Source organism: Peromyscus maniculatus, chromosome 4, assembly GCF_049852395.1.
Source record: "Peromyscus maniculatus bairdii isolate BWxNUB_F1_BW_parent chromosome 4, HU_Pman_BW_mat_3.1, whole genome shotgun sequence".
Lineage (NCBI taxonomy): Eukaryota > Metazoa > Chordata > Mammalia > Rodentia > Cricetidae > Peromyscus > Peromyscus maniculatus.
Genome location: NC_134855.1, coordinates 71,123,379 through 71,135,526, shown reverse-complemented (window position 1 = coordinate 71,135,526; position 12,148 = coordinate 71,123,379). Strand labels below are relative to the sequence as shown.

Genomic DNA, 12,148 nt, shown 5'->3' with positions numbered 1-12,148 from the left:
AGAAGTTCTTAATGTGCTGCCATTGTTCCCAAGCCTCCAGAAAATGAGAGATTAACCAGCTTGGCTTATGTTTGTCTCTGTGTGCAATTAAGCGTAGCCTATTTTGCCCTTCTGCTTGATATAACAGAGTTGTCATGAGCCCGGCTGTGCCATGGAAACTGGTTTGACGTCACTAATTCTGCTTAAATGGAGGATTAGAATTAGACAGAGTAGTTGATTGTAAAGATGAGTCCTTTGTATCCCCCAGTCCCAAATGTTCACCCCTATTTCTGCATAAGGAGATACATTATAGAAATTGTGACAGGGCATCCCAGTGTTCGATTTGAAATAGAATATTTTTTCCTTGGAGGAGAGAGATTTGAATGCTGTTATTGAGGGTCATAGGAAGGTCTTTGATAGACAAATATGCATATTCTCAACAGTGTGACAGATAGGTAGGTGGGGGCTTTCTCTGTTGTCATTTAGATACAATTACAAGTTGGCTGTGTATTTATTTACTCACATCTAGTGTGTTCTCATTTTATATAGTACTTTGACAGTCTTAAATATGTTTTGATGTATTTTGAAATATAAATACTTTGTTTTTTATAGAGTACTTGAAATTTTTGACTTAGTAGCTCTACCCACTAGTAATTTCCTTTTTTTTCTCCCTCTCTCCTTTTTCTTTCCTCTTTTGGGTTTTTATTTATTTTTAATTTGTATGTTTCCTCCATGTAGGTCTTTATACCACATGTGGCCAGAAAAAACCCACAGAACCTCCACAGCTCTGGGGTTACAGATAGCTGTGAGCTGCCATGTGGGTTCTGGGAACTGAACCCAGGTCTTTGCAATAATGTCCAATGTGCCAAGTCATCTCTCCAGCTCCTAGAAATTTTCAATCAGAGTAGAATATTTGAGAATCAAAGATCTTAGTTACCTCAAGAAGTAAGTAAAAGAATGACTGCAACATTGTGACATGTTGGATTGTTGATATGATTTTATAAAATGGGAAAAGAGCTTTTATTATCTTTAAATGACTTTTCCTCTGTTGAAGTCACAGCATTAAACTTTAACCTTTACCTTCAACTTTCTATATAATTTGTGAGTAACCGAATGAAAAATGTGACTTTTGTTCAGGGTATATGCAGCCGCCCCAGCTAGCACTGTTGGAACAGAACAACCTGGCTCTAAGCAGCAGTGGCAGACTGCAGCTTCAGGGACAGCATCGCCTGCATGTGCTTCAGACAGGCTTTCTCTCCCCTTCCAGTGGGTGGTTGAGGATAGAGCAGTTCCTGGTTAAAGGTTAATGTGGAGTGATTGTGAGGTTGGAGTTGCTCCTCAGGAAGCATGGTTGCCTGAGTCGCCGCAGCCTGTGTGTCCACCTCATTGGAAGCCCACCCATCCTAAAGGATATGTATTCTGCTGTAAACAGATTCCTTGTGGCTTCTTTTACATGGAAACTACACATCTGTCTAAATTGTGCAGTCCAGTCATTTTCAGCGTATTCTGAGCTGGACAGCTGTCACCACACTCTAATCTGAGAATATTTTCAACACTGAAAATCATCATTTGGAAGATGTAGTTCTTGTTCCATTTTTATCAGAGGAACAATCTGATTATAATAAAAGATTCTTTTGTTCCCCTATCATCAGAGGAATTTCTTTTAAGTGTATAAAATGAAATGACTAGGTGTTTATTGCTAATTAATCTTTTTTTTAAACCTAAAAGGCTGAGATCTAACTCCTGATTAAAAAAAAATATTTTTTTTTTGCCTTAAAAAAAAAAAGGATACCAATATAAGGATAATGTAACTAATACGTTAGACACTTCTAACTTAAAACAACCTTAATATCATTCCTAAATTTGAAATTTGATTTTTATCACCGGGATGTTAGTGGGTTTCACTGCTTAGGACAATGTGTGCTACTAATAAGGACTTGTGCTTTATAAACAACTGACTAGTCTCTGGTGACACATGAAGCAGAGGGCCCAGACTGCCCTTTGACGGCTGCACTGGCATCTTGCCTAAAGGCTGGCAGATGGAATGGTGACCTTTGGGGATTATTTCTTTCCAGAGTTATGTCTAAAATAACTCGTATATGCCGTTTAATCATGTTTCCTGTGCTGTTTTACATAAAACGGGTCTAGAATTCTCCTCCCTCGCTGAAATAGTGAAAAAACAGGACTTAGGAATAGAAATCCAGACAGAGAACAGGCTATGTAGAAGGGAAGGAAGCTGAGGTGTGAACCAGAGGTGGGTGGGGTGACATTGCAGTAGCCAGAGAAGAGAGGCTGGGCTGAGGTGGAGGTCAGTTGGTAGAGCACTTGCCTGGCATGCATAAGACCCTGGCTTCCATTCTCAGTGTGCCTTGGAGAAGCAGGGATTTCAGAGAACAAGTTGGTAGCTAGTTTTCTTATTTAAAGTAATAATTCCATACTTTGCTGAACCATTATATGCTTCTAACAACTGGGGTATTTACAGCATTGCTTTTCACAAACTGATTTCATTTATTTGTGGAAATAGAAATTCCTGGTAGTTGCTTGACTTAACTTTCAACAGGAAAAAGTTGAACTTTGTCTTTTGGCAATATAATATAGTTAATAAAATACAGAAAGGTAATTTTCAAGTTAGTTCATTGCCCAAATATTCACAGTAACTTTGGGAAGTTATAAAGTTGTCGTCACCCATTGCTATAAAGGTTTATGAAATACTTGTGCGTGAACAAAAGTGGGCTTTGGTGTCTAGAAGCTCAAGACTTTGTTAAGAGGACAGTGTTCACACATACACAATGGACTGCTGCAGTATGCGGTATGCCAGTATGTGAAGCAGAGGTGTCTGTGTGGGTGTGAGTTTGCTTTTCCTCTGCTGGATTGACTGCACTGCCTTGCACATGCCTGGCAAGCATTCTACCACTGAAATATATCCCCACTAATAAGTGAGAATGTTTGATACTGTGGCCACAGAGGACTCCAGAAAGTATAGAGACAACTAAAGGAGACCATCTAGCTGATCCAGCCTTGCTTTGGATTACTAAGACTGGGAAGTGAGCTCATCGTAAAGAAGAGCTATTTTTAGTTCATTGAATTATGCTTCATTCACCGGCCAGACATACCACATGCTCATGAGAGGCAGAGAGACGTGTGTTAGAGCAGCAGCCTTGTTGCTCTGTTTCTCTCTTGACTGTAATTCACAAGCAAATGGGCATATAATTTCCCTCTGTTTATGTGGTGTGTTTTCAATTCTAGATCTAAAGGGGTGATTCTCAACATCTCATCTGCCAGTGGCATGCTCCCGGTTCCACTGTTGACCATCTACTCTGCAACCAAGGTGAAAAGCATTGCAGTAAATTATGTCAGTAGAGGACTGAGGGCTGATTTTTAGTCTGAGCAGTTAACATAGCTTCAGCTTTGTTGAAATGCTATGCTTGCTAGTTTTCCAGTGATTCAAGAAGGACAGGAAGATGCCCCACATGGGCTTCTGGAATACCACAGATGGATATCGGCTTAAAATCAGAGTATCAGTGTGTCACAGCCACTGATTTTGTTCCCTGGTAGTTGGGTGATTTTAACGGGGACACTTATGCTTTCCATAGAGACCTAGCCTAAGCCAGTCTGCCCAGTTGATAGAACCTGATATACTAATGAGTCTAAAGTCAGTGTTGGTGACATGAACAAGTCAACTTCACACAGCAAGGACATGCATCCTGCCAGCACCACACATATACTCAACAGACAAGAAATAGACCAATAGCAGTGTGAATATTCTGCCACATCATCCAGAATTCATAGAGACTGTCACTCCTAGAGTGTGACAGGAATTTTCCAGAAGTCTATACTCTGTGTCATCATACAGAATTGTCATTCACTTCCTTATATTACTACTAGGGTAATAATTTAGACTCTTATCTTCTCCTGCCTATAGGCCAATAGCCCCAACTTCAGATACTTCACTGAGGCATGGAAAACATTTCTGAAGGGAAAAGAACAGCCATTTAGTATTCTCCCTTTAGGGGAAAATAAGCAAATCATAATACATAATAAGAACTTACAGTATGTCAGAGAAGGAAAAACACAAAACATACCTTTTCACTTGAGAAAAATCAGTCATTACTGTCTTCTGAGTCCTGGCACAGCTCCACAGCCCCCTGAACTACCTACTTTCTTTGTGGCTGGAACATACTGTCAACATGTTTACATGACACCTTGTGTTAGAATTCCAGTATCTGGTGTGTTCTCCATAGAGGTAGACTGTTGCCAATGGGGACCTTCATGGATTTGTCATTAAACTTGGCATTTTAAGCCTGATACTGAGTCCACATTTGAAAAATGGTTTGCACAGTTTACAGATGGGTTTAGAGTTGCATTATCGGAAGGCTCTTGCCTTCACATCTCAAATCATGCTGTGTCACAGGACCCAGCAGCAAAACAGAGCTGAACGGAATCCACTCTGGGTTTCTGCTAGAGTGGCAAGTAGAAAGGGGAAGTAAATCCTTTGTTACATAATGAATTTTTTTTTTCTTTTTGAGGGGAAATAATTTTCTGTGGGGGGGAAACCTTTTCTAATTAAGTCAAAATTGGTTAAATATTAAATTTGGTAAGATAATGTCATTTATGGTAGAAAAACCTCTTGAGGTTTTAAGGTATTTTTATCTCTTCTGTGTTTGAAGTGAAAGGAATGACTAGAAACAGTAGTGTTAAATGGTTAATTTATTATTTTGTTGTTTCCATGGCTACACTCCAGGCAGATTGATGTAATATACGTGTTTTCTTTCTCACTCCCACCTCCCTCCTAGGCTTTTGTAGATTTCTTCTCTCAGTGCCTCCATGAGGAGTATAAGAGCAAGGGCATCTTTGTGCAGGTAAGTGGAGTTTGTTTCAGTTAAGTATCCCTGTTTTTGTATGGTTTCCACAGCAACAGTTGCTGTCTTGGCAACGAAAGAAAATCACATTCCTCAGTAAGCGATTGTGACGTGAGCACTCCCTTAGAGACATGGTTTCTTTTCCCTTATGCTCTTAGGTCTAGGTTTTTAAAAATTAGCCTTTCAAATTTTTAACTAGGATATCCAAACTAGAACTAAATGTAAACAATTGAAGCATCATTATGTGAGTGATTATTATTATTATTCTCACGTTTTTTTTTTTAAACAACCTGACTCTTTGAAATTGTGGTAGTGAAAGACCCCCGGCTGAGATCTTTCTCCGGGAGAGACCCCAAACCCAAGGAACACACCGAAACCACAGATCAGATGCAAAAGCAAGAGGGTTTATTTAGACCAGGTACCTGGGGCGAAGTCTCTTGGAGGACTTGCGCACCTTCTTAGGGCAAGGGGGACTTTTTATGGGATCCCAGGGGCAGAGGCGCGGTTACAGAAGCGAGAAGCATAGTTACAGGGTCCCTATTGGTTGTTTCAAAGAAGGCCAGGGTGAACTTGGGGTCGCATGTGTGTGGCTGATTTGGCCTTGTCCAGGCCAGCTGCTTATTCTTCAAGGCCAGGGGCCCGCCATAAAATATCAACTGTCTTATTCCCAAGGCTGCTGACCACAGTTATCTTTTTTAAGGCTGGCCATAGCTATCTCTGTCAAGGCCGGGTAGCTGGCTATGGCTGTGAACTCCTGTTTTTCTGATTCCTGCAGAATGGCGTTTCTTAGGCTAAGTTATGGGGGGGAGCATTTCATTGGCCCAAAGCCCCATGTCCTCATAATGGAGCGGGGGTCTTTCATTCCCCCATTTTCTTTTGTACCAAATGAAATCTTTCATTTTAGGATGGAGAATAAGGGGTTAACTCTATCTCTGACTGTCTGAGCCTCTGATATTGCTGGGTTAGGATCAAAGCCTGGGCAACAGAAACCTTATCCTTGATGAATTGCACCAATCTGTTGAGGATGTATGACCCAAACAATAAAATGAGCAGGAGGACGATTAGGGGGCCCATAATGGTGGAGACAAGGGTCGTAAACCATGGTGACCTTTGGAACTATCTTTTAAATCTTTTCTGTTGAGCATGGCTACTTGGAGCTGTCTGAATTGGCCGGTCTCTATAAGGGCTGCAGTCTTGTATCTACCCCAGCAGCTATTCCGCCCATGGTAATTTTTTTCAGTAACAGGGCCAGCGTCAGGGAAACAGGCTCTCTGGTGATGCCCCTCCCAATGTCAGGAGGACTATTAGGGGGATCAAGGGGACCCCCGGGTGAGTTTTATCTTTAGTGGGTTTGGAGAGCGTTGAACTAGATGTCTCGGTGCCCTCAGCTTCGTCGGGTTCCTTGGCAGCCTTTACATGCGACGTGTGGACCCAAGCCGCTGTCCCGTCAACCTCGGCTCTAGGTTCCTAGATTGATGGCGTCGGACCCAGACAGAGTCCCCAATCTTGAATGGGTGAGGCACCACCGGGCGGTTCAGTTGTTCCCGGCAGGCAGGGGTTTTCACACCGTCTTTTGCATCAGTTGGAGGGCTAGTGGCAAAAGAGGAGATATCAGAGTAAAGGAAATTTACAATTGGTGGGGGAGCCCCATACATGATCTCGAACGGGGTTAGGCCATGAGGCCCAGGAGTGTTCCGGGCTCGGTAAAGGGCTAGGGGGAGTAGGAGCACCCAATCTCTAGTGCCAGTTGCAAGCGTTAATTTGGTTAAAGTCTCCTTAATGGTTTTATTTGTACGTTTTACCTGTCCTGAGCTCTGGGGGCTGAATGCACAATGAAGTTTCCAATCGATCCCCAGTAGCCTGGCCACCTCCTGACTTACCTGGGAGACGAAGGCGGGCCCATTGTCTGACCCCAATATCTGGGGTATTTCATACCTGGGAAAGATGTCATCTAGGAGTTTTTTTGGTTACCACGTTAGCTGTCCATCTATGATGTAAGCTTGTCGCTCGGGGCTCCATTTCGCCCCCATTTTCTTTTGTTAGTTCCTGGTCCTCCGGGCTTCCGCCATCCGGAGGGCCTGGGTCAGCGCGATCAGCTCTGCCTTTTGGGCCGATGTTCCAGGTGGCAGTGGTGAGGTCCAAACTATCTCCGATTCGGTGGTGACGGCTGCTCCGGCCCTCCGTTCTTCTTCTTGGAGGAAGCTGCTCCCATCCGTGTACCAGGCAGCAGGGTTGCGGGGTTGAGGGAGACAGCTGGTCTGCACACCACTCGATCTGGGGGCTGCTGGACCAGAGCTTCCACCGCATGGGAGGATAACACAGTTAATGGCTGTCCCAAAGTCAGTTTCCCTGCATCCTTGAGCAAAACAGCAATAGCGGCTTCCCCACGCAGACAGGGGGGCGGGCCATCCTGCAGCTACCGGGCTTTTATGGCCCCAATCTCTGTACCAGCATTCCTTTTGCAAAGCCTGAGTTCTCGTCCACGAACAGTTCAAAGGGCTAGGACTTGTAGGGGGGTCCCTTTGGGTCCTGTCCAGATGCCAGCTGAACCTTTTTCTCGGTGGTCCTTTGATACCTCCTGTTACCTGTGGCCCCCTGGACCAAAGCTGTGCGGTCACTGAGAGAGCTTCCGGTATGGGTCAGGACTGAATGTTGAGCCCCGGTGTCCACTAGGAAGGTCACTGGCTGCCCCCCCATCTTGAGAGTTAGCCTGGGCTGGGGGGGGGGCGCTCCTGGCCCTGACCTTCTCAATCTTCCAGATTGAGGACCCTTGACTTAGGTCTCCGAGACCCTTGAGGCTTTTTTTTGATCAGTCACGAGCCTAATGTCCTCCCTGTTTACAGTAAGCACTTTGTCTTTGTCAAGCAGTGTCCTTTTTTTTGATCTCTCGTCCTAACTTTCTAACTCCCTCTCTGACCTGTCCCTGAGACATTACAGTGGCCAGGACTTTTTTGTTTGTTTTTCCTCTCCCTCCATGTCTCTCTAAGTCTTTTTTTTAAAAACGCGCTGCCGGCGTCTCTTTCTGGTAACCTGAGCCCAATAGGTAGGGGGTTAGAGCCCCTGGAGACCCGCTAAGAGCAACTGGCCATAGAGATGTAGGCGTTCTCTACCTTCGCTGCTTTGTCCCGCCTTCCTTTGTCCCGCCTTCCTCGTAGGCGACCAGCAATTGGGGAGGAAGCAGGAACTCATCCTCCGCTGTTTGGGGGCCGCTGCAGGAGCCGCCGGTCCCTCCGGCGCTGTCGGGGGGGTTGTAACACTCGGGGCGGGGTGACTCGGCGTCCATGGGTGACGCCGCCCCCTAGTCACCTTTTTCATATTGGGCCGGAGCCGGTCGTGGCACATCGCTGCGGGTCGCCGGCCAGGGGGCGGTCCCTCGCCGACCCCATCCCCGGCCCCGCCTGCGTGCCCCTGCTACATCCCATGTCCGCCTGCGCCGCCGCTGCCGACTGCGCCGCTCGGCCGCCCTCCGCGCTATCCACCGCCCCTCCGAGCGAGCGGCTGTGGGGCGTTGCCGGGACCGAGGCCGCCTGCGCCGCCGCAGGCTCCCCGCCACCCGGGTCCGGCTGGTCGCCGGCCCCGCCCCTGGCCCCGCCTGTGCCGCCGCGGGCCTCCGCCGCCCGGGTCCGGCCAGCCGCGCCGGGGGCCGCCGCGCTCCATGGCGGCTGGTCGCCGGCCCCGCCCCTGGTCTGCACCAGCTCTAAGTCGGCTGTTAGGCGCCACGCGGAAAACCACGGCCCGGCGGGGCGGACTCCTCCGCCCGCACGGGAGACATGGACAGCCGGGGAGAGCGGGGAGTGAGGGGAGCCCCCCCCAGCGCCGCCCCGGACCCCCGCGACCGCACCGCGGCCGCGCGGACGGGAGGAGGCGTGGGGAGCTCCGGCACCCGCCGCCGCCACCGCCATCACCGCTGACGGCCTGCGGGGACTGGGCAGGGGGCGTCCCGGCGCCCTAGCTTCCCGGCGGCCCCGCCTGCGCGTCGGCGCCATAACCTGCTGCCACCTGCGCACCCGCCTGCGCGTCGGAGCAGCGGCCTGCGGGGAGAGGAAAAGACTTGCTGGTGTGGGGTTAGGGAGGAACAGGGAGTGGGAGGGATCCGCCGATCTGGCTTCCTCGGCCCCGGGATTCGGCGAGCGCTGCTGCCGCCGGGGGGGCAGAGGGGAAGAGAAACGGCTTAACCCATGGGGGAGGTTCTGTTGTCAGGAGTCTCTACATGGCAATGTATGGGACCTGGTCCGGGTGGCCATGGGGACTGGAAGCAAAAACTTTTTTTCTCCACCTGTGAAATAAGACTGAGGTTAAAGGTTCCCTGATGAGGCCATCTTATATCTATTTTTTTTTTTTTTCTTTATTACGACTCCTTCGTTGTTGGCTCGTGTCTTTACGTCTGACCAGTGTTTAAGCATGAGGCTCAAGGGGGTGGTGACAGTCTGTCCTATGGCTGTTTCTAGGAGGAGAACGGTTAAACAGAAAACAAAAAACGACAGACCAATATAAATAAGACTAACACTCGCTGCGCGGCTTCGGTTCCAAACCGAAAGCAAAACCAGAAAAACCGTGCCCCCAGAGGGGTCTTTAAACCGTGCCCCCGGAGGGGTCTTCAGATGAACCGTGGAACGTCTTCCAGGTTCCCAGATTCCCCTAGGACGTCTCCCAGGGTTCAGTGGCGAAGTCCAGACCCGTCGGTCCCCCCTTTCAGATCCACTGACACAGACAGATTATCAGACGCAGGCGCGGAGACAAACAAACAACATTTAACACTCAGACAAACAGACAACCCTCAGACTGGACAGGGATGACATAAATCAAGGCCGGCCGGCTTACCTCCTGATGGTGGGTCGGTGGTCCCAGGGAGGGGTCTCAATCCCCGTACGGGCCACCAAATGAAAGACCCCCGGCTGAGATCTTTCTCCGGGAGAGACCCCAAACCCAAGGAACACACCGAAACCACAGATCAGATGCAAAAGCAAGAGGGTTTATTTAGACCAGGTACCTGGGGCGAAGTCTCTTGGAGGACTTGCGCACCTTCTTAGGGCAAGGGGGACTTTTTATGGGATCCCAGGGGCAGAGGCGCGGTTACAGAAGCGAGAAGCATAGTTACAGGGTCCCTATTGGTTGTTTCAAAGAAGGCCAGGGTGAACTTGGGGTCGCATGTGTGTGGCTGATTTGGCCTTGTCCAGGCCAGCTGCTTATTCTTCAAGGCCAGGGGCCCGCCATAAAATATCAACTGTCTTATTCCCAAGGCTGCTGACCACAGTTATCTTTTTTAAGGCTGGCCATAGCTATCTCTGTCAAGGCCGGGTAGCTGGCTATGGCTGTGAACTCCTGTTTTTCTGATTCCTGCAGAATGGCGTTTCTTAGGCTAAGTTATGGGGGGGAGCATTTCATTGGCCCAAAGCCCCATGTCCTCATAATGGAGCGGGGGTCTTTCAGTAGAAAATAACAATAACATAACAAGATCTGTAGGCATGCAGTTCCGCGGCATGAGTCTATTCACACTGTCGAACAGTCACCGCCACCATTCTTCTGGAACTTTTCTTTGTCTCTCCAAACTGAAATTGTATACCATTGACCACTAACTTTCCTTTCCCTCTCCCCCGGCCCCTGTCAACCACCATTCTACCTTCTGTCTCCCTGGCACTACCTGTTCTTAGTCCATCCTGCGACTAGAATGGTTCAGTGTTTGGTCTTCTGTGATCAGATCACTTAGCATAGCAACTTCTGCTCATTTCACACGGCACAGTGTGGGGATTGGAGCTAAGACAGTTAACCTATGTTCCCTGTTGACCTAGGCCTCACAGCCAGGTCTGTTTGCTATTGGAGCCCTTGTTCCTACCACTAGGTTATGGGACCCATCTGTGCTCAGGAAATGGTGAAACCACAAAGTGTAGGCTGCTTGCTGTCAGATAATCAAGCTGGGCCTAAGAGTCATCTAGCTGTACTTTCTAAGCCGTTTTGTTTTCAGTAATATTGGAGCTAAGTCACCCATCATGAGGAAGGGTGAAGCAAATGTTCCCTCATCTTTAGGGTCCACTAAAAGCCTGCTTCGTCCAAGCCGTTTCCTTAGCTTACTTGCTAGGGCTATCTACTGACCACTGACTTGGTATTGTTTAATTTTCAGCTCCCTGTATTAATAGGCTGCACTGGGGAGGACAAGGTTTAGTAGAATCCTGAATTTTATGCCTTTCCATGATGATACCATTTGTAATGCTGATAACTGGAATTGCCTTGTAGATTGTATTTTGATAGCAAGGAAGCCAGTAACTTTGGAAAAAGGTGAGGCTCCTATGCCTCTTGGTGTGACATTGTTGTCTTTCTACTGAATTTAGTCCTTTTTAAGCCCCACTGAGACCCTGCGGGAACTCTAAAGGTCCCCTGACTGGTACCCTGAAGGCTCCAGAGACGTGAAGTAGCATTGCCTTGAGAACACAGAAAGCAGTCCTGGGAGTAGCTGAGGCTGTCCCTTCTCTCGTTTCCACAGCCTGTTTTCCTCAAAGGTAGTTTCCTTGGATAATCTGCCTAATATTAACCTGATATAACCAGCAACCACCCAAAGTACATTGGTGTTTGCCTTCTGAAATATCATATTTTGATGAGCTTGTATTGTTCCCATTAATGAATTTTAAATTATTTAATTTTATCCATCATTGTCTTTCTTCCTAAGATTCACTTGAGGTCTAAATTTAGAATGAATTTACTAAGAAAAGGAAAATTCATATTTATGAAGAAAAGTGTGGCTGTCTTACTGTGGGAATAAATCCCAGGGCACTGAGGGGAGCAAAAAGAGCCCCTTGTCAGCTGAAACATACCGGTTTTTCTCTGGGTGGTGTTTCTGTTTTCCAGATTGGAGACTTGGGGGATTGGATGGCTTGTTCTACCTTCTATTCTATCCCATGTTTCTTGGGTGATCTCATTCACACACAGATCAGGTACTGGTGGCTTCTCTCACTGGCCTCAGGTGCCTGTACCTGAAGTTTAATATTGAATTCAGACCCCATAAGGCTGTTAGCATTCTTGCCAGCTATGTTCAGGCTAAAATAGACCTTGTAGTGTCGTCTTCATGATCTGCCCTTTGAACTATGACTGACTCCTCTTTAGATCTGTTCCAAATTTCCTCCAAGTGGCCTTTGTCCCTGAGCCCTGGAAGTCCATCCATTGTCAAGGCTCAGATCATAGTTCATCTTCCCTTAGTCTTTATCTCATGCCTAGACGCTCGATTTAAATTTCCCTTCTGCTTCCCTGGGCCTCACATGTCTCTTATCTGCTGCTCAATGGACTTTCCTTGGCCTGCTCACCAAAGTGGCTGCCTGTTT

The 12,148-nt window shown here is 47.5% G+C and overlaps 2 protein-coding genes and 1 long non-coding RNA gene across 8 annotated transcripts in view; 1 reads left to right on the top strand and 2 right to left on the bottom strand.

Moving 5' to 3' along the window:
- LOC121828743 (uncharacterized) overlaps positions 1 to 4,285 on the bottom strand; it is a 42,238-nt gene extending 37,953 nt beyond the window's left edge. For both annotated transcript variants that reach the window (XR_006071270.2, XR_006071271.2), the window contains exon 1: positions 4,062 to 4,285. This is a non-coding gene — a long non-coding RNA (uncharacterized LOC121828743). The remainder of the gene's footprint in view (positions 1 to 4,061) is intronic.
- The window catches only part of Hsd17b12 (hydroxysteroid 17-beta dehydrogenase 12), a 140,783-nt gene that overhangs the window by 119,908 nt on the left and 8,727 nt on the right, over positions 1 to 12,148 (top strand). Inside the window, exons 8-9 of the mRNA XM_042275778.2 lie at positions 3,226 to 3,307; positions 4,773 to 4,838. Coding sequence (XP_042131712.1) covers positions 3,226 to 3,307; positions 4,773 to 4,838 — 148 coding nt within the window. The remainder of the gene's footprint in view (positions 1 to 3,225; positions 3,308 to 4,772; positions 4,839 to 12,148) is intronic.
- Positions 5,222 to 10,271, bottom strand: LOC143272931 (uncharacterized). Of its 5 annotated transcripts, none has more exons than XR_013050600.1 (3): positions 7,949 to 10,271; positions 6,719 to 7,133; positions 5,222 to 6,428 (listed from the first exon to the last, which is right to left on the bottom strand). XR_013050600.1 is itself a non-coding variant. In XM_076570126.1 (2 exons), exon 1 carries the CDS (start codon positions 8,822 to 8,824, stop codon positions 8,150 to 8,152), a length of 675 nt encoding a protein of 224 aa, XP_076426241.1. In that variant the 5' UTR covers positions 8,825 to 10,271; the 3' UTR covers positions 5,222 to 6,428; positions 8,145 to 8,149. The 5 variants fall into 5 exon arrangements, 1 of the variants encoding a protein (XP_076426241.1); XR_013050601.1 differs by having other exon boundaries at positions 6,774 to 7,133; XR_013050599.1 differs by having other exon boundaries at positions 5,222 to 7,133.